The sequence below is a fragment of the Canis aureus genome, chromosome 28, assembly GCF_053574225.1.
Source record: "Canis aureus isolate CA01 chromosome 28, VMU_Caureus_v.1.0, whole genome shotgun sequence".
NCBI classification, from domain to species: domain Eukaryota; kingdom Metazoa; phylum Chordata; class Mammalia; order Carnivora; family Canidae; genus Canis; species Canis aureus.
In genome coordinates, this window is record NC_135638.1 from 10,584,699 (window position 1) to 10,611,910 (window position 27,212).

Sequence of the window (27,212 nt, forward strand, 5' to 3'; positions counted from 1 at the left end):
CTCTCTTAAATAAATCTGAAAATAAAAAGTCACTCAAAAGTATGGGTATTATTTCTGAAAAGTTAATAAATATAATATATTAATTCAGTTACAAATGAAGTATATTGTTTAATTTAATTTAATGTCTTACTCCACCCATTCAATGCCTCAGTGCTTTTTTGACCTCTTATCTTTTCATGAACTCTCTATTACCTCCTTTGTGGTCCTCCAATATCCCTCCTATCCTAGAGACTTTCCACATGCTGTTTCTGTCTGGAATATCCAGTAAGGAGCAGAGTTTGCTCCCTCTTTTTCCTTCAAGTGTCTGAGTAAATGTCACCTTAACCAAAGTGGCTTTTCTGGACTACCATACAGAAAACAGCAATTCCCCATCCTACCTTTCAAAACTTCCTTTCCCTCTTGCATGCATTATTTTTTTCCATAGTACTTAGCATCACCTGGCATATTATGTATCTATTTGTGTGTCATATTTGTTTAGAATTTTGTTTCATTCATTGCTATAGCCATAGAACTAGAGCAGTGTCTAGAAAGTAATATAATAGATGATCAATAAATATTTCTTTATTTAAATTTTTTTGAAAGATTTTATTTATTTATTCATGAGAGAGACAGAGAAGGAGAGGCAGAGGCACAGGCAGAGGGAGAAGTAGGCTCCCCACAGGGAGCCTGATGCGGGACTTGATCTCAGGATCCTGAAATCATAACCTGAGCCAAAGACAGATGCTGAACCACTGAGCCACCCAGGTGCCCCTATAAATATTTGTTTAAATGAAGAAATTTCACTAGACAGTTATGGACTGTTATGGCCAAAGCATTGCATTATACTCTGAGAATGCTTCAAACAAGAATTAAAGGTACCTTACCTGATGAAACCTTAGATAAAACATAAGAAGTGTAAATGAAATTATAAAATAGCATCTGAAAAGTGAGAAGAAAAGGATAAATTTGATGTGGAAACGGGAGAGCCCTTTATAAGGGATCTGACATTTGAGTGAAACCTTGACTATGGATGATTTCTACACATGAAGATGCAGGTGAGGACCACCCATCAACAGGAAGACGTATGGGCAAAGGCAGAAATAAGAGAATCTATAATGAATTTTTGGGATAAGCCAGTAGCCTGATAAAGGCTAGAACACAGTGGTTTCAAGAAAGATGTATGCAGTGATGTAAATATGTATTTATAAGGTCATGATTGTATTTCATTTTTAGTTTAGTGATTCCCAACATTTGGAAATATGAGAACACTTTTGTAAAACATTGAAACATAAAATCCCTATGTGCTATAACTGGCCTAAAAACATATAAAATATATGCTATTAAAAATATTACAAATTTAGTACCATCTTTTATTAAGCATATCATTTTAGAACCGAAAAATAATGTAAGTGTATATATGTATGTATATACATACACGGGTGATACACACAGGGGTGTATATATGTACATACTTCTTTTCACCATTATTATTAGGCAATGATTGATATTCATTTGAATTGTAGAGTCTCTTGCAGTAAATCCATGGTCACATGGATCTGAAGCACCTGAGCCCAGAGCCACAGTCGAGGCAATGAGAACCCATAAAATTTCTTTGAGTAGAAGAATTACATGATGAGGTCTATGTTGTGGAAACTCTGGGGGTTAGAGATTGAAGACACCTTAGAAAAAAATCTCTGCACAGTCTGCTAAAGTCATAGAAAAAGAAACTGCAACCCACAGAGATAATAGACGTTGGTCAAGATTACAGGTAGAGGACTATGGCTAGTGTTCAGGTCCCTGAAGTGATCTCATCAAGCACTTCCATAATGGGATAGATAAAATGGATAAGCATCCAAACATATGTTTGATAATAAAAAGTGAACATCTGTTCTTATTTGGAAAAATAAAATGACATGCTACACACCTAAAATTAGATGTACACTGTTCTCTTTGCTGTGGTATGAGGATTATGGTATTTTCAAAATTCTGCATCTAACAGCATGTGGATCGTACTCTAGCTTTTCTCTAGGTCTGTGTTTCCAAAGCATATTCATTTTTAAGAATGTATCTCAATGTCTCTTTTAAAAACCAAAAAATGTTTGCTCAAGGTCATCTGGACTTTTGGCAAGGGAGGTTACAGGTATACATTGTTTTTATACATAATATGACATTTTGAAAATTTAAACACAAACTTCATGCTTTAATAAAGAGCATGATACGGTACGTATGAAAAAATGCAACGTTAAACACTAAAGAACAAAGTTATTTGTACTAATGATCATTCCTGCCTCCACCCAATTTGTCAAAACAGGTTTACATATATTTGAGTTCCTTAAAGTATCTGTTTGGCTCCGGCAAAATCAATGTCCGACATATGCAAACATTTCTTAATACCACTCAACAAATTCTGTATCTAATTGAAAGTCATTATGCAGCTGTGCACAGGTGAGATCTGCTGTCTGACCGCACACCGAAGCTGTTTCATTTTCCACAGCTAGTGCTCCACCAGAAGAAGGGAAAGGGCACTCTTCCCTCCCTTTCCTTCACCTCTGTAGGGAATTATAAATAATCAATCTAGACATGAGTGAGAAATGGATTTAGACATCCCACATGAATTTTCGAAGGCTTAGTGTAATTTATACTTTAAAATGTTGGTTTTATTTTTTTTTTAGAAGTATTTTGGCTCTCCCACCCCCTCTCTTCGATTTCCTAGCATAGCCACATACACCTTTCCTATTCCTCTCACCAGGTCCTCTAAAACAAAGTTGCATTATTTTTACTAAAGGATATTATAGTAAGGCTTTAGGGAATGAGGAAATTAGGAAGTTTATTTATGTACTTTTTCGATTTTAAAGAAAATCATAGGAGCGCTTTCCTTCTTTCTAACACTGAGGTTTTGTTAAGTGTGCAATTATTGTCTTAATTGGATTACAATTGCCTCTAGGCTAGTTTATGCCTTTTACATGATCAAAAACACACACATAAAAGATATGATTGAAAATGGAAATGCACTGGTTTTTACTGATGAGATAATTCAGATATTTTTATATACCCATTGGATAGCAAACAATTGCATTACCTTCCACTTTTGCAAATATTATTAGTGTAAGATAGAAATTCATTTAAGGATTCTATTTGCCTTTATTGCTAACCTCTCTGTATACTTTAATTTTATCATATTCTTGCTCTCCAATATTTTATAGGATTAGAATACAGAAACAGTTAACACGATATAATATAGCTGATACAATTAAACATAAGTAACACATTAGTTTTTTTTTTTAAACTAAACCATTTAGTACACCCTACTGTGTTCATCCCTGTATAATTATACATCTTCTGACTTGTCTCATGTAATTCACAATTTCTTCCTGCTGCTTAATCGCAGACTTCAGCAAGCACATTTTAGGGGAGAGACTCAGTACAATTTTTCTATAATCTTTTATTTGCCATGTGCATTAAGGTGATGATTACCTACATGGGAAAAAATGAGGGGGTGTATAAAAGATACAGGAGTAAAGGTATAAGACGGTTTTCAAGTACATGCATAATTTAGATTCATTCTTGTGGGAGGAAATCACAAGGAAATTAATCAGCCGTATATTTGTAGACTTTGTACCAATTATTTTTATAAGAAACAAGCAGCAGTTATCATATGTTGTTTCTCAATCACTAGAAGGAGAGGCATCAAAAGGCAATCAGGCATACAAAATCAAACTGGCAGTCCTGGCCCTCAGAGCTTTCTCTGGTGCATAAAACTTCTTTGAACAAGAAAAATGTTAGTGTTCGGGTCTCTGGTGGAAATTGGCCAAAAATATTATCACACTCAAAAAATATTTCATTTCTATCATATTTTGGTCTTTTGATAGAGTCATTGTTGCCAACAGCTCTTCTGTAATATGAAAACATTTAATATTATCTAAAGATATCATAGGAATAATGAAAAAGTATAGACTTCGACTATAGAACAACTTGTAGTCACCTAAGATGGTAAACAGAGTCAGTGATAGGACGCACTGGACTGACTAAGGTAATATTTACTTTACTTTAGACAATAGGGAAGATAAAGTGGTAACGAATTGGGCTTACTAGAAAGAGAAGTGATTGGAAAGCTTTTCATGGCAGGCATATTGCTTTACCACCAAACACAGTTTTATCATAAGACTTGGATTTTTAGCTAAAGCTAATGGCTTTCAGTTCCATAATCATCTTTGTTCTGGACTTTAGGCCAGGGTAACTGTGCTGCTCCTTTTCAGTTGGAATCAATTCCTTTAGGGTAGATTACAAATGACTCCTTTTAACCCTTTAAAATGGTGCCTGTAGTGAATTATGTTACAAATATGCTCCGGACCAAGAAGTTTGGCAATGAATATCCTGTTACCTATTCAGCTGGTCATTCACAATGAACTCTCTCCCCTCTATTCTGAACTGTTTTATTTCTCCTGAGAGTTATAATTGATATTGGATAAATAAATAGAAGTTTTAGGCTAGCTTCCGAAACCCTTCAGTAGACTTCCAGGAAAGAAAATCTATCACTTCTGGAAAGAAAAAGAAAAGAGAGAGAAAGAGAGAGAACTATCCAGTGATCATGCCTGAATGAAGGCTGCTGAGCTAGACTGAAATGCATTTGATCTGTTTCTCTGTTGATTTTGTAAACCTTTCCAAAGGTTTCCATAGTAACAAGTGAATTATCCCCTCTCCCCCCCAACATTTTCCAAGCATGTAAGGGGGGTAAAGATAAAGGTTAGAGAGAAAAGAGCTACAATATTTTTCCTACTACCAGGAGAGATCTGGAAAAGTCATGATTAGTCTTTTAAGGAATCAAGTATGTTTCTCCCACCACAGTCATAAGAAAAAGTTGGGTCAGAATTTACTTACATCTCTGATGTCTGCGTTTGCTCCTGTACATGGTCATTCTGAAAAAATCCGACTTTCTAAGAAGTAATTGCTTTGACCACGGAGACAAAGAGACGGGTTGTGCTTGTGCTTTGCAGTAAGACTTGCTCACTGACAGAAGGTAACCAGCAATCACACAGTGAAAGCCAGGGTAATACCATTCTCATAAAATTACAGGGGAGACGCTACAGCCTGTAACTACTCTCTCTAATGCAAATCTTCTAGAGAAAATTGTGTTCCCTTCACCTCCCCCCAACTGATGTCAGTTAAGTTCTCGAATAAAATCTGCACTATTAAAGTGCTGTGCTTGAAGCAATGTTGTATTAAGAACAGATTCATGTATTTAGCAAGAACAGTAAAACTGAAAACACAAATATGAAATACAAAAACCCTTGTTCGATATTTATAGAAATTAGAAACTATCCTTTGGGTGCATATGTCTGTTAGCCACCCTAGAATGCTTAGATTTGCATTTTGTTTTCGAAATTCTGCGCAATTCTTTCTTTCTCTGAGCTCCCAATGCACTTTGTATGTTCAATTATTAAAGCAATTATCACTTTTAGTTTTGTCTATTTCTCCAAACAGACTGCTTCTCAGGCAATGCAGGAATTACAACATTTTCACATTATCTCCCCAGGCCTGGAAGAGAAAAGGTGTGCGATAGGGTCTCAGAGTCAGTAGGTGCCTACTATGTGTTAGGCGCTCTGTCCCCTCCTGAAAGAAGCCTCTCCTGAATCTTTTGCCCACCTTCACCCCTGTTGCTTCACTTTTGTCCTCAGACCTCTATTTTCACAATATTGTGGACATAACCTTATCTGAACACATTTCACACTGTCAACTGGACAGCATGGAAGCTTTGTCTTCATATACCTGTGCTCTCCGCTCTGAGAGCAACGCGCGGCACCCAGCAGAAGCTCAGGAGCACTACCTTTCCACCAAATGCTCCAAAATTGTGTATGATTTCAGATCTCCTTCATGTGGTAATTAGGGTGTCTGAAATGCAGTTTTATTTAAAATACCAAAGGATTTCTACACCAGCGAATAACTTCTATGTAATAAGACTTCCTGATTATACATTAAGCTTCCATCTTCCAGTGAAACGCAGAAGACGTTTTCAATTGCCCAAATTCTTTTTTTTTTTTTTTTTTGTGGTGTTAACAAACTCAGTCTACTTATTGATAGTAGGAGATATTCTTCTTAATAGAAGGCCTATTTCACTGTCAAGAATATTTTATATTTTAGTAATTACTACATTTCATGATCATAGATTTCAAGAATAACGTTTCAGCAGGTTTTTAGCAGTATTCCTTTCTAGTTTCTTTTACTTTTGAGTACCAAACTGTAGTGTTTAGCAAAATGGTTATATCTTACTATAAGACATAGTCAATTATGAAACACTGGAAGGATTTCCTTGTGTTTTCTCTAATACTGAGATTAAAATCTTTCAATAAATAAAATAAGTAGGCCTTCGCTTAATGACATATAATACACCTTATATTCCACAACCTTTAACCTGATTAATTTTTCTCCATAGCACTTACGTATTTACTTGTTTTTCTGTCTCTGCCTACTACAGCATTAGCTTTCAGATGACAGGCTATCGTTTTTTGGCGATACATGTCTAGAGGGCCTATCAGTGCCTGGTATAAAGTAAGCTCTTGGTAAATGTATACTGAATAAAAGCCTTTTTTATAAAGTAATTTAAATTATAAAGACAATAACAGCTATAATTTATTTTTCAATAAATCTGGACAATAGTCAAATTTATGTTTATGGACTGTAGTTACTTTCTTACTTGATGCAAATACTTGTCATTTCATGTCTATCTTTTGGCCCCAAAGTTAATTTGGATGAGTTCACTGTTTGGAGTGGAATTGTATATACTTATAGGTGTGAAGATAACTTTCAAATTTACTGAAACAAAGACACAACTACTAAGTAAGCTCTCCTTTATAAAAGTTACTCACTCCAGAAGACCAACAAACTATAAAGTCTATTACAACTAAACAAAGTTAAAACCGTTTGTCTGACATACATTATACATACCTATGATACCAATAAATATGTCATTGGTGATTATGAGGCAGAAATAGCCTAATGATATAATGATATAAATGGTACTGATTTTAATATTACTTATATGGTTCCATCACATGTGTAGTTTTTCTCTTTTCACATGGTTAGTGCTGTAGTATCTGCAATTAATATCAATCTGAACAATTTTTGAAGAGGCCATGTAACAATTTAAATTGGTTTCACATATACTACAACCCTTCACCCAGCCTCACCCATCTCACAGTAAAACAAGTATCCTGACTTGTACTCCTCAATGTTTGTACACTGTTGCCTTCCCAACCTTATACCAGGATTGACTTTCTTAGTTTCCACACAGGGATTTTCATGTTATCAACTCTTTCATACATTACTTTTCTTATCTCAGGGAATACAGAGGCATCCACTCTTGGACCTCACATCTGTGCTTGGTGTTTTAAACCATCAAAATTGGGGACCTCAACTATACCTGATGGATGAAGACCAACTTCATGAGCACCATGTTGCAGTACAGGTAGGAAGATGAGAGGGTGGTAGAAAAAGTAGCTGAGGGAGAGGGGAAGGTCTTAGCTGGGAAATTTTCAGTAGGGAGGAAGAATGCAGACATACAGGACAGAAAGAGTAGCTGAAGAGAGCACACAGGTCCGGGTATCTCATTCGTTACCCTCCCCCTCCCTTTAAGAATTCAGACAGAGTACAGTTGTTTTAAAATCAGCTTTATGCCTATAATATCAGAGGCCAAAAGAAGTATTACTTGCCTTATACAATCTCTCTCTACTCCTTACAACATGATTTCCTTTAATGGACTCAATCTTTTTTGTTTAAGATTTTATTTATTTATATTCGAGAGAATGAGAGCACGAGCTGGGGTAGAGGATGAAAAAACAGACTTTCTGCCAAGCAGTCCAACAACTGGAGCTTGATTCCAGGATCCTAGGATCATGACTGAGTCAAAGACAGATGCTTACTCGGCTGAGCCACCCAGGTGCCCCTAGTGGACTCTTTACTTAAAATACATACTTTAAAAACAAATTTAATGAATGCTGATAAATGAGAAGGATGACTAAATCTAAATCTAAAATCAGATGATTATGTCAATGCCTTTCCCTTTTTCATGGAAGGAACCATTTAAAAAATTAAAGTATTTGGCAAAGTAAGAGACGATGACTTATAACATAAAAGAAAAATGAGAAGGAATGAAAGAGAAAGAGGGAAAGTGAGGAAGAGAGAAAGAAAATGAAAGGAAGGAAGGAAGCAGAGAGAAAGAAACAAGGAAGGATGGAAGGAAGGGAAGGAGGAAGAAAGAAAGAGAGAAAGAGTGTAGTATTGTGTGTGTGTGTGTGTGTGTGCGTGTACAATGGGAAATAAAGGAAGTACAAGCACTCTGCTAAGTACACATCACATCACATAATCTTTGCAATTCCATTACTTAGCTATCCCTGCCTTCCTTTTAAAAATGAGTAAGCTTTTCCCAAATGAGGGCAGGTGCAGGTAATAATATTCAGGGACACTATGTGACTTCGGTAGTTGTGTTGAGATTGCTTTATTGAAAAATAGACCAATTTGACTTTAGGACTGAATGAAGGGACAATGCACTGGGTAGCTGCTGGAGAAGACTTATGTAAAAGTATCATTATAATTTCCCTAATAATGAACTGAAATCAAAAAAAAATTGATGTTTGCTGGAACTCATCACAGAGAACGAACACTGCGGCTTAAGGAGAACTAACATTCATCCAGGGAGTGTGCATTAGGTGCTAGGTAGTTCTCTAAGAGTTTTACAAAACTAAGGTTAGATACACAATCATTCTAATTTTTCAAAATTCCATGTGATTCAGACTGCTCTCTATTTCAATATTAATTCACACTAACAGCAGAACAGTTTTGAGTAGTCAAGTGTTAAACTGGATGATGTTGCACTAAAATTTGAGTTTCTAGTAGCTATTACTGATTTGATGATCATTTAGGTCCCATATGTCTTTATTTCTCCAGGCTCCTAACTATTCCCACATACACTCTATCTAGGGGCATAATTCATCCTCCTGTTAGGATTATATCATGTCCTTAGAAGCATTTTCCAACCTTTGTGGAAGTTTAATATGTTTACTGATTATGAAACCTTTTGTTCCCTGAAATTGGTTAACTTTGTCTCATAGTTAAATAAATATGGCAGAGTGATTATTTTAGCCTGCCTAAACTGGTACAAATCCGTGAAACCATGGTTGGCATATGTTGGATAACAAAGGAAAATGTCTGAGGCGTATGCTGCTGTGGAGGTGTAGTGGACATGTACAGAAGCTTTCGATCTTAACTATATAGTGTTAGTGTGATGCTATACTATTGGAAAAATAGCTTTTTTTCTATTTTATAAGTTGTATGCATAAACATAAGATTTGTAATGTTTCATTTATAAACTGCCTTCAACACAAGCTTACCTGTTAATAGTGTTTTCTTAAAGTATGGTAGTCTGTCTTCCAGAATTTCACTATATGCTTACAGTAAATAGTTACTAGCTTGTTGAAATGTTAAATTTCTTGTTTTGTTTAATTCTGTAGGGCATATAGCAAGCCTGAAGGACATTGTAATCATTTCTTACAGGGTGAAAATTTAGAAAGATTGTGTACAAGAGCCTAAATAGTTATTTTATTCATTATCTTCTTTTAAGACTTTTTTTTTTTTTTTAACAAATGCTATTTCCAGTTAATGCATTTGGCCCTACTGAATTTTGGGGGACCAGAAAACTTTTTAAAAAAAGCTCTGCATCTTACAATTGTAACCAATTAAGTATCGGCTTGGGATTGTTCTGAAGTATTCATTGCTTAAAAACTATTGTAAGTAACAGTTGGCAAGATCTCCAAGAAGAAAGTTCTATGTTAAAACTTTTGCCTGAAGGAATTTGTATGTGAATGTTAATGGAAAACACATTTAAACAAAATAAAATTTAAAGTGGCTCAAAATGAAAGCCACAAACAAACAAACAAAAAAAAGAGTTTTACAGTATCACTCACTGAATACTAAAAACAATCCCATGATGGATTCTTCCTCCTCTTATTATTATTTTGGTTTTTTTTTGCCCTTTTTTTAATGTTGCAGTAAGATAAGGCTGAGAGATTAAGTGTTCTGACTGAAACCTCACAGAGAACAAGAGGCAATGCCCTGCTTTGAACTGGTTGATATTTCTCTTGAGCCAGTGCCATGTAAGGTTGAAGCGATGCTTTCTGGTAGCTGTTTAGGCCACAAGGGATGAAGACCCACAGAGGGATATTTCCATAACAGCTAGTTGTGCTCAACTAACTTCCAAGAGGGATGAGTGCGGTTAACCACAGGCTGCTGGTGGGGACGCTCACGGTGAGAAGCACCATGGACTCCTTGGGATGGCAGAGGTCAGCTCGATTCTGCAGGAGGCGTGACTTCCCCTTCTCAGACATCACATGACCCACCTCTCCTCCCGCTGCCCCAGCCCTTATCATCCTTTCTTCCACATAGAACACTGCAAGAACATTTAAAGACTACCCAGAGTATCAAATGATTAGTCCATCCAGAGTTCTGACATCCTTACTAGTTTAAAAATTACAGTATGTACGTAAGTCATGAGTCACTAAGTCCTACACCCAAAACTAATGTTACACTGTATATTAACTAACTAGAATTTAAATAAGAACTTGGAAGAAAAAATACATAAAAATTAACAATATGTGTTAATTTTGACAGAACTTCAAATAATTTTATCAAGACTTAGTAGGTGGACTATGTAGCACTATTTAACTTGAACTGCATGATGCTTACATTTCAGAGACTTGCTAGAACAATAAAAATGTTAAAACTGAAAAGGTGTAAGGTGTGAAGTTGCCAAAATTCCCCATTTACAGATGTCTGGTCTACCACAGTGAGCTTTTACAAGTTTGCTGGATGGAAAACTGAAGGGGCAGGTCCTGGGGCTACTTGAACCAGGTACTCACAGCAGGGGCTTCCATCCAGGACTCCCCAGAGGTAGCCTAGAGCTTTTTCCCTCTGAACACCCGAGTCCAAAATTATTTCTTTAATTGATCTGAGTGATAGCTCAACTTCCCTTTGGTCAGTTTTTCTCAGGTTCGCACAGAAAGTTACCTGTAGTTGACCTTTCTCTTCTGTCATTCTTGTCACTCTGCGGCACAAAGTTCAGATGTGGACCTTCTCTACCTTTCCCTCATTAGCACATCAGCTGCCCCTGAGGGAACTCCTCCTTTTCTCAGCTTAGCTCTGAGCACTGCCTTCTTTACTAAAACATCTCCTTGTTGGTGCAGTCCCTGTAAATTCTTGACAAAAGACCTTTGCTCAGATATTTCAGGGATATCACCCAAATATTTTCAACCCCAGCACAATCACTGATCCATCTTTTTGGCAATTTAAGAAAATGCATCTGTATTTTCTGTGCATGTCTAAGGTAAGTGATTTACTGTCTTGCCTAATGTCCTGGAACTGGATCCATACCTGTTTGCCCAGAGTCAAGTACCTTCTCATTAGTGGATAATCTAAAACAAGAGTTATTAATTAAAATATTGAGTGGCTGACATATTAAAAAATCTTGTCATTTTACCTAGCACCTCATTTTACCATCAGATTTAATCATTGTTCTTTTATAATCAGAGAAAATATAAAATTTCCTAATATTCCGTCCAAGTTTTCACTTGTAATATTGGTTCATATGAGTGAGAAAATTTCCAGAATGATGCTGCTTTATACTTGACTATTTGTACTTCACAAACAAGTCAACTGTATATTCCTCAGTTTGGTTCACTAAATATTTTTATGTATCTGGAAAAGACTTTTCTAAGATTTTTTGTAAACAAGAATTGGATTTTATTATTAAGTCTTTATTCATTTATTTGGACTTTCTCCAGTTCCTAATGCTCTAATATCAAAGAAGTCTTTAAAATCATTGAATTCTAAAAGAAATATTTAATACTTTAAAGTATTCAACTTTAAATGTTTCTCCTTTATCACTCATACAACAATTGATTTTATTTTCACTGAATCTCCTTACTGGTCATTGTTGTTGAGCATCCTTGCTTTTGCTTAATTCCCTTTCTTTGTATGGTTCCCATTCTACCTTCTCTTAGTTTCATTGTTCTTTTGCCTTAGCCTAAATTTGATTTTTCATACTTAGTTTTATCTTCTTAGTGGTCTTATTTTCCCATTCATATTTGGATAAATCTATTTGCATGATGTCAAGGATAATGGCATTCTATCTTTTTAATCACATCCTTTGAATGGGCCCAAATATTTAATGGCTCCTAAATGACTTTTTTTTTTTAAAAAGGCTATAACATACAATTAGATTAGTTTTGAGTTTTCTACAGATTATAACTAGAAATATGAAGTAAGGTATATGTGCCTGTGTACATAGTCTATTTCACTTCAACATATCTTAGAAAATGTTGACTGTTACACACTAAAAATGTAGCAATCCTAGACCTAAAATGTACCAAGTCTCTTAGGGTTACAGCCACATAAAGAGTAGTATATCCGTAACAAATTACCTCACAGACAAGTGAACACAATAATAGAGTTTATTGGATGTGGGCATGATGTGGGGGAACTGCTGAACCATGTTCCCTAGGGGTGTTTTATTTATGAAAAAGACTTCCTCAACTTTGTCTCAGACCTAGCATCTCCACTGTGTCCAGAGATGGAAGGATACTACTGAGTTGACAAAGAATCGTGGTGAGACATTAAAGCATCCTTAAAATCACAATAGTTATTATGTACATGAAAATTATGTGTGGAATTTCACTATAATAGAATTAACAAAATTAGAAATATATATCTCTCCTTTTCTTTATTTATATACCTATGTATCTACCTATCTCTCACCACCTATTTACCCATCTATCTGCCGATTAAAAACCACAGAATTGTGAGTTGGAGAGCTAGTGTCTACAGTGCTTGGAGGATGAACCTTCAGTGGCCAGACTGTAGTTGGGGAAGATCCTTAAAGGAGCAGAGAAAATGCAGGGTAATGGTGGTGATGTGAGGCAGATGAATGCAAAATGTAGAAATGTCCATGGAGAAATAAAGTGCTATAAGTGCTTTTGCACAAATTGCTGATTACCCAGCATATTGCCTTTTTCTTTTTTTCTGGTTGGTTTTTGTCTCCATCAACTTCTTCCATCAAACTTGCCTCTGAACTAAAACATTTGGTTTTCTCTTTCTATTTTTTCTTCTGCTTTCTTTTATCTATATAAAATTATAGTCTATTGGATATATGCGGTAGTGAAGCATAAGTAGGGGGTAAGTCACCTTAAATTTTTATTAGTATGAGGCAGAGGATAAGTACATTATGCTAAAAAAAAGTACATTATGCTGAATCGCAGGATTTAGCATTTTATTGTACGTTGCCTTGCTTTAAAGAGTATCTACAACATTGTGGTTAGGACCACATATTTTAATTTCACATCATCACCTCTACAGTTAACCAAAATTCGTTTCATAGTGCAAGCAATATAAATACATATTAGATCTTTTAAATGAAAATAGTTCATTGATTAATTACAGAGCCAAATGAAAACACATCAACAATTATTATGTGTTTAGTGCCAAGGATTTCACTTACGTTGTCTTATTTAATCTTGAAACAGTTATGTGAGAAAGGAATTGTTATCTCATTTTGTAGATAGGAAAACTGAGGTTCAAGTGAGGTTCAGTTCATAAAGCTCGTGAGAAATAGAGCTGAAATCTGCATCTACGTTTGTGAATTGCAAAAGCCGTGCCCAATTCATGATAGTATTATGATACTAGTATTACTCATCTTAAATGAATAAATGTCAGACGATGAAATCAAATTCAGAAAAAGTAGAAAACAGAGCACATTATCTAGAATTTTACTTCAATTTGAATTGCTGGACCTACTGCTATTCTTTTGGAAGATATACCTGCTTTTATTGTGTGAAATAATGGGAGAATAAATTTGACACATAGGATTTCAATATGGTATGCATTGTGATACCCATTCTAGGACTCCAAATAAAAGATTCTAGAGATGCATGAACAAGGATTCTAAAGATACTAATGTAAAGGCAACACAGAAGCCTAATAAATGCATATGATATATGCATATTAACTTAAGATCCAGTATGGATTTGGAGAATGTTCTTCAAGGAAATGAATCAAGTGGGTTAGAATGACCTGGGGGAAATTTCAAATAAAAAATAGGTAAGATTAGGGGCACCTGGGTGGCTCAGTGAGTTAAGCATCTGCCTTTACCTTGGGTCATGATTTCAGGGTCTTGAGATCCAGCCCTGCATCAGGCTCCCTGCTCAGCAGGGAGTCTGCTTCTCCCTCAGCCTCTGACCCTTCTCCTTCCTTGCCTCTCCTCCCTCCACCTCACTTGTGTGCTCTGTCTTAAATAAATAAATAAATCTTTAAAAAAAAGATAAAATTAAGTCATAAAGTTAAGTGTACACACCACACACACAATCTTAAAAAAAATTGGTCTAGATTTTATTATGGTTTGTGTTTTAAAAATGTAGTATCTAAAATGAACAGAGAGCAATACTAAGATGTGTGATTATTTACGGACTTTTAAGACTTTTTGGCTAAATATGAATTTCTATTTATGAATCATGTTCAGCATATATTTATTTCTGATGATAACATCAAAAGTTACTTCAAAATTTCTAATAATTTCCAATGTAAAATGTGCATAAAATATCTTTATATATTAATAGAATTCATTTCAGCCTGTCTACAAAAGTGGTATACACAGCAGTCCTGTTCTCCTAATTTCTTTCCTGTTCATATTTAGTTATAATTATCACATTGATGAGCGACTTCAGCCTGCTGAGTTGAATAGATTGAATTTTCAGGTATAATTTAGCATTACATAGCCCACGGGTATTTCAGGAATCCAGCTCCAATCCTCATTTTGTGTGTATTTGTGTCTGCTAAAGAGCTCAGAACCACCTGGATAGTCTTTGACCTCACATATGTGTTCAAAGACAACTATTTGAATAAACTCTGCATTTGCCTTTCCCAGCACAGCAGTATGTGAACAGTAAATATGTAAATGAAATTCATGATTCTCTTACTGTTATAAAAACCATTTTTAGATGTTTACTTAAATGGCCTTAGATACAGAAACAGGACTGTAAGTGGAAAAAAGAGTCTCAAATTTTATTTTCCAAACTGTCTCCTTTAGTTTGATGAACACTAAATCTCAAGTTATCTTTAAACCCTGTCTTGGAAAGCTTTAGAAAACCCACCTGGACTGTGCAGTAAATACATAAATGAGTCATTAGGGGGCTCACAAAATATGAACACAAATACAGCATGTGAAAAGGTGATTATTCAATTTCAAAAGCCTTTGGTTCCCAACTTCTAAGACTACTTAAAGAAATGTTTGTAAGAAAGTAGCATAGCAGAGAGGAAGCTGGGATTTCAGCTTGCAACCACTTTATCTTGATTCAATGAGAAAAAAAATGTTTTACTATTTTGGGGGGAGTTTATGGTATGTGCTTCCAGTAGCACAAATACCTTTGTTCCCACCAGATTAATCATATTAATCCAATTTTTATTATAAAATTTAAGATTCTATGTATGATTCCTCACTAAAATGAAATTGACTTTCATTTTTTTTCATATCTCTAATATATATATACTTCATGCACTCAGACTGTGCCATGTGGGTAATGTGATGGTGAGCAAAGATAGACACAATTGGTATAGTTTTTATTTTAGTGAGGGGTACAGACAATAACTGAGTGATAACATAAAAAAATATATTCTGTAAGTTCAAAAATAGGTGCTCTGAAAGTAGATGTATGGTCCTATGACAGTGTATTAAAAAAACAGCCCTTGACAGGAAGTTGATTCATTCTTCTCTAAGCTCTGTGGACGAGAGCTGTGCAAGAAGTGCTGAAAGACGAGAGTCCCAAGTGACCACAGGTTATTAGTGAGAGCTAGACCAAGATTGGTGGGAAGCTTGCAGGACTATGTGGATGTATAAAGTGGATGATGGTACACAATTGGTATTCAACAAATAATGCTGATAGAAGTTATTCTTGTGTTAACTTTGTTACCAAGTTGTAATAATACTCCAAACAGTTGTTCATTACTCAAAGTAAGACAATAATAGTTAATAGAATTCTATGCCTCATTACTCCATTCCATACTTATTAAGCATGTACTTGCATGAGCTGGAAGGGGGCAGAGGAAGATAAAATAACCATGGTTTTAATCTTGAAATGTTATTCACTAGTAGATATTATGTGAATCCAAAGGTTCTTAAAAATAATGTTTAATGCAAATGCTAGTTAAAAATATCTGTCCATATCTAACAGGATAAATGTATATGGTACCCTGACGCTGTAAAAGCTGGTTTGAGTTTTGCAGAAGTGTCACTGAAAGATGACAGAAAGCTGTGTAGTATGTCAGTAGGTATCTGAAGGAGCTAATTTCATGCACATCACTGGACAAGACATCTTGAGAAATTTCAGTGGAAGCAAAGCAAAATATATCTATGCTGGAGGACATCATAGGAATGAGGCCAAGATATATGTATGTGAGTTGGAGCCCATGGTCTCAATGGGTTAGTGACAGCTGTCCGAATATACTGAAGCAGCTGAAACTAATAAATTTGCTCAGTGCAAAGGCCTGCCACATTCTGAGAAATAATGGTTAATAAATACAACTTCCAAAAATGGTAACAGGAATTTTTTTATAACGAGAACACCAAATCAAGGCATTCCTGGTTAATAGTCATTCCACTTGACATTACTCAACATCTGACAATGTTAATTATTATCTTTTTCTCGAAAACTCTGTTCCTTTTTTTTTATTTTTATTTTTTTTTATTTTTTTTTTATTGGTGTTCAATTTACTAACATACAGAATAACACCCAGTGCCCGTCACCCATTCACTCCCACCCCCCGCCCTCCTCCCCTTCTACCACCCCTAGTTCGTTTCCCAGAGTTAGCAGTCTTTACGTTCTGTCTCCCTTTCTCATATTTCCCACACATTTCTTCTCCCTTCCCTTATTTTCCCTTTCACTATTATTTATATTCCCCAAATGAATGAGAACATATAATGTTTGTCCTTCTCCGACTGACTTACTTCACTCAGCATAATACCCTCCAGTTCCATCCACGTTGAAGCAAATGGTGGGTATTTGTCATTTCTAATAGCTGAGTAATATTCCATTGTATACATAAACCACATCTTCTTTATCCATTCATCTTTCGTTGGACACCGAGGCTCATTCCACAGTTTGGCTATCGTGGCCATTGCTGCTAGAAACATCGGGGTGCAGGTGTCCCGGCGTTTCATTGCATTTGTATCTTTGGGGTAAATCCCCAACAGTGCAATTGCTGGGTCGTAGGGCAGGTCTAGTTTTAACTCTTTGAGGAACCTCCACACAGCTTTCCAGAGTGGCTGCACCAGTTCACATTCCCACCAACAGTGTAAGAGGGTTCCCTTTTCTCCGCATCCTCTCCAACATTTGTTGTTTCCTGCCTTGTTAATTTTCCCCATTCTCACTGGTGTGAGGTGGTATCTCATTGTGGTTTTGATTTGTATTTCCCTGATGGCAAGTGATGCAGAGCATTTTCTCATATGCATGTTGGCCATGTCTATGTCTTCCTCTGTGAGATTTCTGTTCATGTCTTTTGCCCATTTCATGATTGGATTGTTTGTTTCTTTGGTGTTGAGTTTAATAAGTTCTTTATAGATCTTGGAAACTAGCCCTTTATCTGATAGAAAACTCTGTTCCTTGACTTCTATGCCACTGTTTCTTATTTTCCTTACAAGCGTCAAATTTATATTTATGGATCAAACTATGCACAATGACAGATTCAGATTCTAGAGTTGCTAAAAAAGTGTTTTAAGGCTCCAGATTTGGAGCCAGTCTGGCTTATTTATTTGGATTTCAGTTCTGTCACCCAGGTGCATGAGCTTGGGCAAGTTGCTTTACATATCCATACCCAGTTTCTTCATCTATAGAGGTTTCCTCATCTATAACACTATCCCAGGATTATTATAAGAAATAAATGAGTTAACGTATAAATAGTGCTTAGAACAGTGACCGGCATATTCATTAGCTGTTATTATGAAATGTATGGATGTAGATGTCCACGAATCATGCATATCAAAGCAAGCATGTGGAAAAAATCACACTTCTCTTCCACTGTTTCTGGCCAGAATACAAACATGTAAAAGTAGAATCCACTATATCTACTTCATTTGTTACTATGTTCCTAGCAGCCAACTTGCGTCTGAAATATACTAGCTCTTCTCCAAATATTTATAAATGAAGGAATGTATTAGTTTTCTGTTTTGGCTCTAACAAATTACCATAAACTTAGTGGTTTAAAATTGCACAATTTTTTTTTCAGATTTTATTTATTTATTTGTAAGACACACACACACACACACACACACACACACACACAGAGACAGAGACATAGGCAGAGTGACAAATAGGCTCCCTACAGGGAGCCCGATGTGGGACTTCAACCCATGACCCCTGGATCATGCCCTGAGCTGAAGGCAGATGCTCAACCGCTGAGCCACCCAGGCATCCCTAAAATAGGATGAATTTATTCTCATAATTTAGGAAGTTAGAAGTTTAAAATAATGCAAGGGTCTGGTAACATCATTTCTGAAGAATTCAGAGGAGAATCCATTTGTCTTTTCCATCTTCCAGAGCTGTTTGTCTTCCTCATCTCATGGCCCTGTCCACCTTAAAAGTATGTCACTCTAACCACTGGTTCCATTGACACGTCTTTTTCTTCCTTTGACGTGCCTGGCTCTTACAAAGATACTTGTTCTTACCACTGGACCATTCAGAAAATCCAAGATAATACCAGCATTTTAAGATCCTTAATTTAATCATATCTGCACAATCCCTTCTGCCATATAAAGTAACATGTACATACAAATTCTGGGGATTAAGACGTGGATATCTTAGAAAAGTCATTATTCTCTCCATCACAGTCTACTCCCTAGCTCCCAAAGAGTCATGTCCATTCCTCATAAATAAAGTCTCAATACATTTTAGTAAAGACTCAAAGTTCAAAATCTTATCACCTCAGAAATCCCACTGAAAAAAACTCTATGATGTTTCAAGGATGGGGGATAGTCCCTTGTGGCTCTTGGTTCCTCACTCCAGGACCATAGCCCTGGCCTCTGGACCCCATGGCTCTATCCTCTGGGCCTACATTCTGCCCTCAGAGTCATCTATGTTGTTTTGTTTTTCCCTTGAGAATAGTACAAGTTAATAGTAGAGGAGTTTTGTCATACTATATTTCCTGTCTGTAGAACTTTGTTGAGTCCATCAGTCTTTATTTTGTCCTTTCTCTATCCTTTCCAGTTAAGATGGCAGTATTTCTGCTTGTATAACACCCTCAAGAACCCTGTGGTTCACTCCATTAGACAAGCAGATCCTTCACAATTCTTTTGGAGAATTCTCTATTCCTGGCTTCCGCTAACATGGCTGAGAGGGTCCATGAGACACAGGCCTATCTCTTCAGTCACCTCTGTGTGACTGAACACGCCGACCTTTTTATCCTTTCAAAGTGTTAACAATAGATTGGCCAGTCACACTCTGTAACATCTCTGGAGCATGCTTTCCTGACAGCAAATCTCCTTATTTTGGCATCTTTTGCAGTCTGGATAGATGGAGAATTCCTCACATTATCAAATCCTAGTTCCTTTTTGGTTAACAGTTATTTCCTGAATTTATCTCTTTCTCCTCACATTTTACTACAAACAGCAAGAATAAATCAGGTCATACTTCAATGTATTGCTTGTAAATTTCCTCAGCTAAATATCCCAATTTATCACTCACCACATAACTGCATTACAGGTACCACATAACAGTTCATCTGCTTTCCACAAAACTGTAGGACATAACTTAGCAAGCTTTCTACCATTACATAACAAATAACTCCTTTCCAGGTTTTCAATAACATATTCCTTATTTCCTTTGGAGTCCTCACCAGTATCCCTCAACTTAACATTTAATGTCCTTTCTACCAACAGTCTGCTTATCATGAGTTAAGTATTCCCTAAGGCAATGTAGATTTTTTTTCTACGTGCTCCTCACTTTCTTCTGTGTCCTTAAACATCCGTTCTCTACTAACAGTCTGTGAAAAGTAATCCAGGCTTTTTTTTTTATCATATTCAAAATTCCTCCAGCCTTTAACCATTACCCAATTCCAAAACTACTTTCTGATTTTTAGATATGTGTTACAGCTACACTCTACTGCTAGGTACAAAAATCTTTATTAGTCACATATTACTGCTGTAACATATTAGCAAAGTGATAGTGACTTAAAACAACGCAAATTTACACAAAGATACATTATAATTAAAACGTCAGAAGTTAGAGAGAATCTTAAACAGCAAGAAAAAAGCAACTTGTTCTGTACCAGGGACTATCAGTTGATTTCTCAGCAGAAACTTTGCAAGCCAGAAGGGAGTAGTATGATAAATTTAAGTACTGAAAGCAAAAAACTTGCAATTAAGAGTTCTCTACCTGGCACAGTTATTGTGTAGAATAAAGAAGAGATAAAAGGTTTTCCAGACAAGCAAAAGCTAGAAGAGTTCATAACTCTTAAACTGGCCTGAAAAGAAATGTTAAAGGGATTCTTTTAAGCTTAGAAGTCACTAATTAATAACAAGAAAACATATGAAAGTAAAAATCTCACTGGAATTAATCTAGCTTTCTAGTATGAAGAGTTAAAGACAAAAATAGTAAAAATAACTATAAGTTTAAGTTAAAGGATTCATTAAGAGATGTAAACTCTGACAACAAAAACATAAGATCTCCCAATAAACAGAAGTCCAGGACTAGATAGCTTAACTGGTAAATTCTATGAAACATTTTTTTAAATTTTATTTATTTATTCATGAGAGACACACACACACACACACAGAGAGAGAGAGAGAGAGAGAGAGAGACATAGGCAGAGGGAGAAGCAGGCTTCATGCAGGGAGCCTGACATGGGACTCGATCCCAGGTCCCCAGGATCACGCCCTGGGCTGAAGGCAGCACTAAACCGCTGAGCCACCTGGGCTGCCCCTATGAAACATTCAAAAAAGATTCAATACCTATCCTTCTCAAACCCTTCAAAAAATCGAAGAGAACAGCATGCTTTTAAACTTATTTTTACAAGGGGGTAGTGTTATCCTGATACTAAACCCAGACAAAGATATCACACACACACACACACACACACACACACACGATTACAGGCCAATAGATGCAAAAATCCTCAACAAAACATCAGCAAACTGAATTCAATAATACATTAGGAGGATCAAACATAATGATCAAGTAGGAATTATTCCAGGGATGCAAGAATGGCTGAACATCCACAAATTAATCATCATGAATCACCACATTAACAAAATGAAAGATAAAAACCATATGATTTTTAAAAGATTTTATTTATTTGTTCATGAGAGATACAGAGAGAGAGGCAGACACATAGGCAGAGGGAGAAGCAGGGTCCCCGTGGACAGCCTGATGTAGGACTTGATCCCAGGACCCAGGGTCACGACCTGAGTCAAAGGCAGACGCTCAACCACTGAGCCACCCCAGTGCCCCTGGTCAGTCCAGTTTTCACATTGCTACCAGAATGCCCTAACGCCCTCACATTTTTGGTTCCTTGCTAACTGGCTTCCAAATGACAATAACATCTAAAACTCTTAGCATGGGCAGCCCTGGTGGTTCAGTGGTTTAGCACCGCCTTCAGCCCAGGGCATGATCCCGGAGACCTGGGATCGAGTCCCATATCGGGCTCCCTGCATGGAGCCTGCTTCTCCCTCTGCCTGTGCCTCTGCCCCCCACCCCCCTCTCTGTCTCCCATGAATAAATAAATAAAAAATAAAAATAAACCTCTTAGCATGATATTTATGATCTTCCAAACTCTGGCCTCAATTTTTCTTCTTTTATAGTCTTAAGCTTCCACCACCCTCCATAATATGGGAAAGGCACATAGATATAGGTTGTTGTATAAACCTACCCGAACATTAATAGCATTTGTTTATGATGTTTATTTTTGAAAGGTCCTTCCTCCTATTCTATTTACCTCAAACAAGCTTCTCCTGAAGCTTCTTCTAGCACCTTCATTTGGAATTTGTTTCTTCTTCTATACTTACATAATAATTTATTTATAATATTCACCACAAGCTACTATAACAAACTATAGTGTGATTTGTTTTATAATTAAAATTAAATATTTCTCTCTGCCTTTCCCATAAGATTAATTATGAGGATAGAGTCAGTTTCATACTTAGCTTTATATCTCCCATAGTGCCCAATACTCTGTACTTAGTGGGTGCTCAATAAAACGTTACATGAATTGTGAAATTGTGAATTAAGAAATAATCCATCAAAAGGCAAGCATATACAGAGTTGCTTAATAGCCATTATGCTGCAAAAAAAAAAAAAATAGTGCTTAATGTGGCTTAATGCCATGAGGGAAAACTAAATAAACCACCAATACCCTCTTCTTTGATTCTTAGGAAAATAATTCTTTACTCCTTTAGCTAAAGAATTGGTCATGATATGCAATACTTCAGTTTTTTAGTAGACCGAATTATTTCCCCCCCCACCTCTGTGTGTGTGTGTGTGTGTGTGTGCATACATGTGCGCACGTGCACCATTATAACTTTTACATTTCTCTTCTATTCCTGTATGGAAGTATAGTAACTCTTAATGAAATCTAGTAAGATAGAAGAGCCTTGCAGCTAAGTGATCCACTAATACAGGGCAAACACCGCCACATGGCCTAATAAGCAAATGGAAAAAAAGGGTAAATTTCAACTGCAGATTCACTATTTAGTGGTACAATGACATTGGATGGGTGCTTCTCATGCAGAATGTATGATGATACTTATAATTACATGGAAGATCTTACTGGACTTAATAAAAGTAGAGCTTATTACTTGAAAGTCTTCAAGAGTGGTGATGCAGTTGAACCAACAAAATTTATTTTCAGTTAACATTCCACGTGATCATAGGTAAGAGGGCCAAGATTAAACTCTAATTATAGAAGAGGATAAAAGTTGTTCATCCATTTATGTAAACTTTTGCTCCTTATACAGAATGCTGACCACGTTATTCTAGGTTACCAACTAAAAAAACAGCTGCAGAAAACAGACTCACAAAAAAAAAAAAGAAAAAAAGAAAAGGAAAAGAAAAGAAAGAAAAGAAAGAAAAGAAAAGAAAGAAAAGAAAAGAAAAGAAAAGAAAAAAAGAAAAGAAAAGAAAAGAAAAGAAAAGAAAAGAAAAGAAAAACAGACTCACTTCTAGGTACTTTACTACAGAAAGGGATATACTACAAAATATTAAATAGGTTACATGAACATTGAGAGGGATGAAGAAATAGATTTTAAATTGAGCTTTCATCAAAGCTCACTCAAATCTACACTGCAGAACTGAGCACCCAGATAAGCTGCTGCCTTTCTCAGGAAGTCACTTCCCGAGTACAAAGTAGGCTCTTTAACTGCCTATTTTAGAATCACGCCATTGCTGCAACTGATACACCTAGAGGATTAGGACACAATAGGTCACTCCTAAACCACGCTGTATCTGTTACAATCCAAACCAGCAAAATAAATGACTCATACTTTGCATTTTTGGTTTCCCAGTGTTTGAGGCAGAGCAAGTATTACCAGAAAAAGTTTGGAACAGATGTCGTATCCATGTCCATCATAGTCATCATCTGTGGTGAACTGGAATACAAGAAATGTTATAGTATGTCCACTGAATGCATTACTTTGCCTCAAATAGCATTAACTAGATAAAAATACGAAACTTCTCTGAATAGCAATAGCATTTTAAAAACAAAAATCCTGTTATGTTTCTCTGCACGTAAAATATCTAAGAGCTTCCATTAGATTAATTAAGCCCATGGGAATGGTACCAATGGATTGCACACAAGGTACAAGTTAGTCTCTGCCCATAAAAAAGTTGACAACTTCAGCTGGGAAGATAATGACTGGAAAAAGACAACACCAAAAGCCCAGACTGATACTTCTTTATGTAAAACTCATATGAATAGAATTTATTGGGAAAAATGACATACACAAATAACTGTACAGAAGTTAAATGTGGAGTTGGTACATTCTTCAAAGTGAACACGCTATGTAATCAGCACCAAGATCCAGAAATTGCCCCCTTCTGTCTCTTCCCAGTCACTTCTTCAAGTTACCAACCATACCAACTAATAACACTATAAATTGGTTGTTTTTAAACTTTATATAAATAGAATCATGCCCTGTGTACTCTTGTATTTGGTTTCTTGCACTCAAAATTATGTTTGTGATATTTAAGTATGTTGGTGGAGGCCACAATATTCTATTCATTTTAATCACTGAAGAGCATTTGGTTATATCAATACACTACAATTTTTCTTGTCCATTCGAATGTTGATGGACTTTAGGGTGGTTTCTAATTTGGAGCAACTGGAAATAACACTGTGAATATATTTGTATAACTCATTTGGTAAGCATATATATTTGTTTTTATGGGGTACAGATTTATGTCTAGGAATAGAATTACTAATTCATAGATAATATATCATCAGCCTAATAGATTTGACCAAGACTTTGCTTTAATTATTGTAGCTATATAATATTTTCCAAAGTGCTTATATCAATTTACACTCCCACCAGCAATGCATGGGAGTTCTCAATGTTCCACATCCTTGCCAATGTTTGTCAGTACATTTATTTTAATCATTTTAGTGGGTGTGTACTGGGATATCACTATAGTTTTAATTTGCATTTCCCTAGTGATTAATGAGGTTGTTAACCATTGTGTTTTTGTTCATTTATATATTCTTTCTTTAAAGTGTTATTTCAAGTTTTCTTCCATTTCTCTGTTGACTTTTCAGGGTTTTTTTTTTTCCCCCTCTAATTTGATTTGTAGGAATTCTTGAAAAATTTTGGATAGGAATCCTTTATTAGATATATAGATATGAAGATAGAGATAGACATACCAAATATCCTCTTCCATACTATGGCTTGCTTTTCACTCTCTAAATGATACATCTGATGAACACAAGTTCTTATTTTTAATTAGGTCCAATTTTTCAAATTTTCTTGTTGTGGTTATTAATTTCTGTAACCTTTAAGAGAACTTTGTGTTCACCAAGATAGTGAAAATATACTCCTCTGATTACTTCTTGAAGTTTAATTATGTTCACATTTTGATCTCCAATATAACTGAAATTAATTTTTTGTATGGTGTGAGGTATGGATGGGGGTGGTGGTGTCAAGATTAACATTTTTAAGTGTTACACCAGACTTGCATTTTTAGAATAAATTCAACATGAAACATTATACATCATCTGTTCTTTAGATCATTGCATTCAATTTGCTAATATTTTGCTCTTGTTTAGATTTTTGGATTTATGTACATGAAAAAAAATCGGAATTTTCCCATTCCACTGATTCCAGCATTGCTTCTCTTGCATGTGCTTTGTTTTTCTGTGGTTAATCTTTCCTCTCTGTTCCTCCTCCAAGAGAGTTAGAGCCACTAAAGAAAACTTTGTGATTTCATAGTACCTGGAGCATCTCTCTGCTAAAGGCCTTGCCATTTCCACACTAGACTATAAGGGTAAAAGAATGCCAGTATTTATAGCTTAGGAGGTGCACTATTAATCTTTCTTAAATTAAATGGGGCTAGGCTTAATTCCTTAGGGATATAACCAGATAATTCGGAAGTCTTACTTTTTATTTTTGCATCTTATTGTATCTCTTCTTAATTTACACTCCCCTTAACTACTTAACGGCAAAAATAAACTGTTCTTATTAAAATGCACAATTTAATTTTCCTCTAGCACGAAGATTTAGAAAGCCAAAATATAATATATAGTTTCAGTTAACCAGAGATGGCTAAAATGTCCCAGATTTGATCTCAAGAGAGACATGTAGAAAAAGATAACCCTCCTTGTAATCCAGAAGGCCATACTTTATGTATGACAGAAACCAAAGTCCCTTTGGCTCTCCTTCTGTAGTGGTTGATCAGAAGCACATTTATCATTTCTAAATCTTTTATAAAGTTATCCTTACAAACAATACAAAATGTTTGCATTGCAATAAAACTGAAGAAAGTAATTTTAACTTTTAGGTTTAATAAATATCAGCCATGTGGAAATTCTCCAAACAGTGCTTTAACCTGCCTGTAAAAATGTTATAACTGTGAAATGCTTACAGATGCTATATTTCTTTTCCTTTTAACCTCAAAAATCACTTTTATAAGGATAAGGATTTTGGCAATCACACCATTCAAAAGCAGCTATGTCATTTTTTCCCCCTGTGAATTCATATTTCTCTGACTTAGCTTCACTGATAAATTTATTAAAAAATATATGAAATAACAGATGCTATCTCCAAAACCTGGGTCCTCACAATCCAGCTCTTTGAACTTCACCATCTACTTTCTTTCTCTTTTTTCTAGATGTGTCTCAATTGTTTAATATTTGGCTATATATAGAACTTAGACTGATTCTATCTCTCCTATTATTTAAATGTGATAATGACACATAATATTTTCAAAGTACAACTGTTCTTCATATTAGCAATTTATGAATTATTTGCATCTTATCATTGGACATATAATTGGCTTTGTTGGTACCTTGTTATTTTGTCCCCTAACCTTCTTATTAAGACAACAGGATTCCAAGGTCTCTTCCAAATAAATTCCACATTGATGAACACGATCTATTATTTAAAACAGAAAGGAAGTTTTACCAAGATTGTCTTACATTACAGATACTCTTTCTAAAGTTTGAAAAAAAATAAATAAAAACTATAAGGAATAGAGAAGTAGCTCACTTATAATCAATGGCACTTGGAAGGAAGAGCTGAATACATGAAAGAGAGTCTTGTTTATTCATTTTAATATTTTTATTTGATTGATCCCAATAAAGAGTAGTAAAATTAGCTTATATGAATTTATTATCTTTCTCATTTTGTTCCCATCTTAAAGTATCAGAATGTGCAAAATCAGTAAATGAATTAAGCAAAAGGGTGAGTGGGAAAATGGAAACAGAAAACAAGAATCAGGGTGGCCTGGGTGGCTCCGTGGTTTAGCACCACCTTCGGCCTAGGACGTGATCCTGGAGACTCAGGATCGAGTCCCATGTCAGGCTCCATGCAGGGAGCTTCTCCCTCTGCTTGTGTCTCTGCCTCTCTCTCTCTCTCTCTCGAATAAATAAATAAAATCTTAAAAAAAAAAGAAAATAAGAATCAAAAGACTTACATAATGGTCCTTCGAGAATATGAGTCACTACAA

At 35.7% G+C, this 27,212-nt stretch overlaps 1 protein-coding gene across 21 annotated transcripts in view; it reads right to left on the reverse strand.

Moving 5' to 3' along the window:
• Nucleotides 1-27,212, reverse strand: part of RALYL (RALY RNA binding protein like) — a 707,896-nt gene that overhangs the window by 202,078 nt on the left and 478,606 nt on the right. For 5 of the 21 annotated variants that reach the window (XR_013367028.1, XM_077876415.1, XM_077876416.1 and 2 more), the window contains 2 exons: nucleotides 26,553-26,638; nucleotides 23,585-23,644 (listed from right to left, as the gene is read on the reverse strand). The exons of 12 other annotated variants lie outside the window; for them this stretch is intronic. Coding sequence is in view for 3 of the 9 variants with exons in the window: in XM_077876410.1 (XP_077732536.1) it covers nucleotides 23,585-23,644; nucleotides 26,553-26,638 (146 nt within the window). In the remaining 6 variants the exon portion in view is untranslated. Of the gene's footprint in view, nucleotides 1-4,857; nucleotides 5,017-23,584; nucleotides 23,645-26,552; nucleotides 26,639-27,212 lie in introns of those variants that run through there. 4 more of the 21 variants (XR_013367029.1, XM_077876417.1, XM_077876418.1 and 1 more) reach the window with 2 other exon arrangements.